At 39.8% G+C, this 2575-nt stretch overlaps 1 protein-coding gene across 1 annotated transcript; it reads left to right on the forward strand.

The window, feature by feature from the left end:
- LOC109127278 lies at positions 550-1706 on the forward strand. Its single transcript, XM_019231859.1, has 3 exons — positions 550-883; positions 950-1086; positions 1335-1706. The coding sequence occupies exons 1-3, from the start codon at positions 550-552 to the stop codon at positions 1704-1706; spliced, it is 843 nt and encodes a 280-aa protein (XP_019087404.1).

Genomic DNA, 2575 nt, shown 5'->3' on the forward strand with positions numbered 1-2575 from the left:
TTGTTACTTAACCAAATTTGATTCGGGTTGCTCATATGCGGTGACTTTAATGAAATTCTATAAGAAGATGATCATTCTTTATATGCTTCCTCCCCATCTATTTCAGATGGTATGCGAGACATTCAAGAGCTAGTTCGCAATTGTGAGCTAACTGATATGAGCTATCAGGGAAACCGTTTACTCATTCATGAGGCCACCAAAGAGGAGGTTAGAAGGGTTTTGTTTTCTATGCCTACTAATAAGTCACCAGGCCCAGATTGTTTTAATGTGGAATTTTTCAATGAATCATGGTCAGTGGTGGGAGAGGATTTCTTGGTTGCAGTCCAATCTTTTTTAAGAACAGCGTTCTTGCCAAAGGGGGTTAATTCTACCATATTAGCACTATTACCAAAGAAGAAGAAGGCAAAAGTCATGAAGGACTATAGACCTATATCTTGATGCAATGTTCTTTATAAGGTCATCTCTAAGATTCTTGCCAATCGACCTAAGATCATTCTGCCAAAGTTCATCTCGCCAAATGAATCTACCTTTGTTAAAGAGAGATTGTTAATGAAAAACCTCCTCCTAGCAACCGAAATCATTAAGGACTGCCATAAAGATTCGATTACTCCTCGATGTGCAATGAAGATTGGTATTTCGAAGGCCTTTGACTCGGTTCAATGGAGTTTTCTCCTCACTACACTGAGAGCATTAGACTTTCTTGAGCAATACGTCTTATGGATAAAAACTTGCATAACAACCGCTTCTTTTTCTGTACAAGTTAATGGAGAATTGGCTGGCTACTTTGGTATTATGAGAGGACTACGTCAAGTCTGCTCCCTCAGTCCCTATCTATTTGTTATCAGTATGAATGTTTTATCCCGCAAATTAGACATGGCAGCGGGTAACAGAGTTTTTGGTTTTCATCCCAACTTTCAACATTTGCAACTCACACATCTATGTTTTGCAGACGATTTGATGGTATTTGTTAGAGGAGACAATACATCAATCCAAGTTCCATTGGGGGTATTTGATGTTTTTGCCACTCACTCTGGTCTACGAATCAGTCTTGAGAAATCAACTTTATATATGGCGGGTGTCTCTCAGGTACACATGCAAGAGATTCTCCAACAATTTCCATTTGAATATGGCTCCTTCCCGGTTCGCTATCTCGGCTTACCGCTTTTACCAAAACGAATGGCATCAGCGGATTACCAACCCCTTTTGGAGAGAGTACTTTACAGATAAGTTCTTGGACTGCTAGGATGCTTTCTTTTGCAGGGAGGCTCCAGCTCATTAGCTCTGTAATATTTAGTCTCACTAATTTCTGGATTTCTGCTATTCGTCTACCAAAGGCTTGTATCCACGAAATAGATAAATTGTGTTCTGCTTTCTTGTGGTCTGGTCCTGCTTTGAATGTAAAGAAAGCAAAAGTCGCTTGGTCGGAAGTCTGTCTTCCAAAGAGTGAAGGTGGTCTGGGACTCCGCTCTCTTGAAGAAGCTAACAAGTTGAGTGTCCTCAAACTGATTTGGAGACTTTTATCTGCCAAGGGTTCATTATGGGTTGACTGGGTGAAAAGATATCTCATTCGCAGTGGCTCTCTATGGGCGGAAAAGGAAAGTAAAGCAATTGGATCATGGATTTGTAAGAAACTACTGAAATACAGAGACATAACAAAACAGTTTCACAAGGTAGAGGTGAAGAATTGGGAATCTACCACTTTCTAGTTTGATAACTGGAGCTCTTTGGGTTGTCTTTATGAGAAGCTTGGTGATAGAGGTAGTATTGCGTTAGGAATACCTTTGGCTAGTAAAATGGCTGAAGTAATAAACATGAATAGATGGTGCAGACATTGACAGGCTCTTCTTTCCTTGGTCGAGGAGGAAATCCAAAAACAAAAAAGAAATCGCAGGTTTGGTGATCAGGATATAGCTCTGTGGAAGGGAAAGAATCATAGCTATCACAAGCAGTTTAAAACGAAGTATACCTAGGTGAACACTCGCATGGCACATCAAACAATGGCAGGTTATCGATCGATATGGTTCACTCATGCAACTCCTAAGTATACCTTTGTCACATGGTTGATGGTCAAGAACCGCCTTGCAACAGGGGAAAGAATGATAAACTGGAACGCTCAGGTTAACACGAGCTGTGTGTTCTTCAAAAATCCGATGGAGACAAGAGAACATTTATTCTTTCTATGCCCTTTTTCGCAGCAGGTATGAAAGACGCTGGTGCACAGGCTTCTCTCTGACAAGTTTACCATACACTGGGAAGAGATCATGCCTCTGATTGTTGGGTTACACTTTTCAGAAAACAATACACTCGCTTTGGAGAGAGAGAAATGACAGACGCCATGGTGAACATCCTTCAACAATGGAGAGGCTGGTGAAGCTCATAGACAATAATGTTCGCAACAGATTGAGCACAATTGCGGAGAAGGAGGACCTAGTATTCAAGCTTGGTTTGCAGTAAGATTTTACTAGATTATGACCTTCTAAAACAATGTTTTTAAAACAGTTTGCATTAGCTTTGTAAAACTTTTATTTTCTTTTGAATATAATTTAACATTAGATTCAAAAAAAAAAAAAAAAAA

The sequence above is a fragment of the Camelina sativa genome, chromosome 11, assembly GCF_000633955.1.
Source record: "Camelina sativa cultivar DH55 chromosome 11, Cs, whole genome shotgun sequence".
In the NCBI taxonomy this organism is placed as follows: Eukaryota; Viridiplantae; Streptophyta; class Magnoliopsida; order Brassicales; family Brassicaceae; genus Camelina; species Camelina sativa.